The following is a 2,983-nucleotide window of genomic DNA, read 5'->3' on the forward strand; positions in this document are numbered from 1 at the left end:
TTAGCTTTACATATATGACAAACCCTTATCAACTTGTAAGACTAGCCTCACTCACTCTATCAAAATAAACAGCATGGGCTCTCTCTCTCTCTCTCTCTCATATAATGATCCATCTTTTCTGATCTCTCTAGTACAATTTATTGTTCAAGAAAAGTGTTTGTCTCTGCTTCCAATCATGCCACTAATTGAAAGTTCAATCATACCAATTTATATTAAGAGGAAAAGAAAATGTTTGCCCAACATTTGAACATTCAAGTGGTCATTTGAACATTCAAGTGGTCATGTGAAAATATTTGAATCTTATCGGAATTTCAAAAACATTTCCTATGGAAAACCATAAAAAAGGCATTAGTTATATGGTTCTAGGGTAATGATTATGCCCATGCATTCTCTCTCTCTCTCTCTCTCTCTCTCTCTCTCTCTCTCTCTCACACACACACACACACACACACACACACTTTATCACTTGGAAGATATTATATTAACTAGTACTTGGCTCCATTTGGATCTGATTTATATGGAAGGGTTTCTTGCTCATTGTACGGATCAAAAGACTCTTAATCTTACATTGTATAGTTTATATGCGAAGCAACTAGAGTTAATAACGGTGTATCCTACCTTCCTTCTTTATATTGGATCACATGCACTACTAGGTGTACACAATCCGTTTTTTGACGATAAATTGCCCCCAGTAATTCACTCAGATTCACTCTTCGTAATAGGGCTCACATACATCCACATACATTTTTGCACAATTGCGCAGGTTATCCATCCTTCAACCTGTACCATATCTTGTGAACACCCTTTCTGGGAACGCTCCTTACTTGCCACAAGGTGCATTTTGTGCTCGCAAAACCCTAGAACCCCTAAAGAGAATACACTTAGAAGTTCAATTTTATTTGGCTTAACTGGAGATTGGGCAGGCAGTAGACTTGAACTATAAATCTTCCAGTCAATTCACATAATGTGGATGCTCATAATGAAGTCAACAAAGGCATACATGGGTGCTTCAAGACGGCCCCTCTATTTTTGGAATCGGGGTTCTTTTATAGGAACTTGTTGTCTTTCTCTACATACCCACAAGCCCTTCCGAGTCTTGTTCTTTCTTGCGAATGAACATGCGCGTGCGTGCACGCACACACACAGGAGAGGATCTCTCCCCACACAAGCTCTCTCTCTCTCTCTCTCTCTCTCTCTCTCTCTCTCTCACACACACACACACACACACACACACACACACATGGGTAATGTGGTGTGTAGACTCCCTCTGCTCACCTGCCATATCGTGGTTCTTGGTTGCATATCATGAATACACATCGTCGGATCTGGCTCCTAAGGTACTTTACCAATTCTCTCTCTCTCTCTCTCTCTCTCTCTCTCTCTCTCTTATCACGACTACTTTAATGTTCAAATGGTGGGCAAACATTTTCCTTTCCTCTTAATCTTAATTGGTATAACTGAACTTTCAATTAGTGGCACGATTGGAAGTAGAGACAAACACTTTTCCTGAGGTACAGTAGATCGTATTAGAGAGATCAGAAAAGATGGATTATTATATGAAGAGGAGAGAGGAGAGGGAGAGAGCCCAGACTGTTTATTTTGATCGAGTGAGTGAGGCTAGTCTTACAAGCTGAGGGTAGACACCTATGGCGAGCGCCACGCCAATAACTGTGGGGAACATCAAAGCATTTGCAATTTGAAGTTGTGCGTGCGTGCGTGTGCGTGTGCGTGTGTGTGTGTGTGTGTGTGTGTGTGTGTGAGAGAGAGAGAGAGAGAGAGAGAGAGAGCATAGGCTGTTTATTTTGATCGAGTGAGTGAAGCTACTGATCCTACAGGAGGGTGTGGCAGTGGGCTACTAGATACCTATGGCGAGCACGCTAATGACACTAGTGGGTTGGGCAGAGCCGGTGACAAGATGGGCGTCAGCTTCAAGGAGGACATCCATGGTGACACGATGGGCGTCGACGAGGAAGACGTCGATTGCATCTTGGGTGGCAGAGCTGGCAGAGGTCTGGAGGAGGAGGGTTGAGCCATCAGCAACCACAAGCCGCGGGCTGGCCTTGCCAGTGGCCACGTTTACCACCACGAGGGCCCGCCGTGACGGCGGCGATGACGGTGCCAACGAAGGTGACGACGATGAGGACGGTAAGGGCGTTGATGAGGACGGTGAGGGCGGTGAGGGTAGAGTTGGTAACGGCGTCGGCGACAATGACGATGACGCGGGGGACGGCGCAACAGCGTCTGCCATGACGTCAGGGAGCGGGAAGGGTGACTACGGCTCGGGCGGCCACATCTACGACGGCACCGTCAAGCTGAGCACTCCTCCCCAGCAGGTGAACCTGCACGGGTTTGTCACACTGATTGATGGCAATGACGGTGGCATAGGTCCCCGTGGCGCCGTTCACGAGCAGCAGCAGCAGCGCCGTCGCAGCGGCCACGTTGAGCTGCATAATATTGTAGGCAGCTAGTACACTACTCGTGCGCTGCTGCATCTGCTTTGGCATATCCATACCCTCCGTGAACAGCGTGTGTGTGCGCGTGTGCGTAGGCCGCTGCAGCAGGAGTGAGTATTGTTGCCGTTGTGCTGGCCTTGATCTGCTGCCCGCTTATAACATAACCGATCAGGCGATAGCACGGCTGGGGGCCTTCAGCCCTGCATTAATCGCTTGCCCTCAATCATCCGATCAAGCTTCATGCAAAGCTGGTCAGGCAGCTTTACACGTTAAAGAGAGTTTGACAGCGAACTTGCGAAAGCCCCCCTCAATCTCTTACACTTGGCACGGCTCGCGGGGGGGAGAGAGAGAGAGAGAGAGAGAAGAAAGTGGTTTTAATCCTGGCGGTACCACTCTCAAGAGACCTCAATGATCTAGCCTATGAGTCTCGAACTCAAGATGTGTTATTCAAGATTGAGGGATACGTGTGTGTGTGTGTGTGTGTGTGTGAGAGAGAGAGAGAGAGAGAGAGAGATCTTTTTTTTTTGGTT

General features: G+C 47.4%; 1 protein-coding gene across 1 annotated transcript; it reads left to right on the top strand.

Annotated features, from left to right (window-relative positions):
• Positions 1–1,432: 1,432 nt before the first annotated feature.
• LOC147463738 (uncharacterized) lies at positions 1,433–2,600 on the top strand. Its single transcript, XM_086529473.1, has one exon. It carries the CDS (start codon positions 1,866–1,868, stop codon positions 2,466–2,468), a length of 603 nt encoding a protein of 200 aa, XP_086385599.1. The 5' UTR covers positions 1,433–1,865; the 3' UTR covers positions 2,469–2,600.
• Positions 2,601–2,983: the final 383 nt, after the last annotated feature.

Source organism: Adiantum capillus-veneris, chromosome 2, assembly GCF_014529385.1.
Source record: "Adiantum capillus-veneris isolate H3 chromosome 2, ASM1452938v2, whole genome shotgun sequence".
In the NCBI taxonomy this organism is placed as follows: domain Eukaryota; kingdom Viridiplantae; phylum Streptophyta; class Polypodiopsida; order Polypodiales; family Pteridaceae; genus Adiantum; species Adiantum capillus-veneris.

What these genes read in the sequence shown, in the direction of transcription:
- LOC147463738 (XM_086529473.1), top strand. Translation starts at nt 1,866, where the DNA reads ATGGCGAGCACGCTAATGACACTAGTGGGTTGGGCAGAGCCGGTGACA.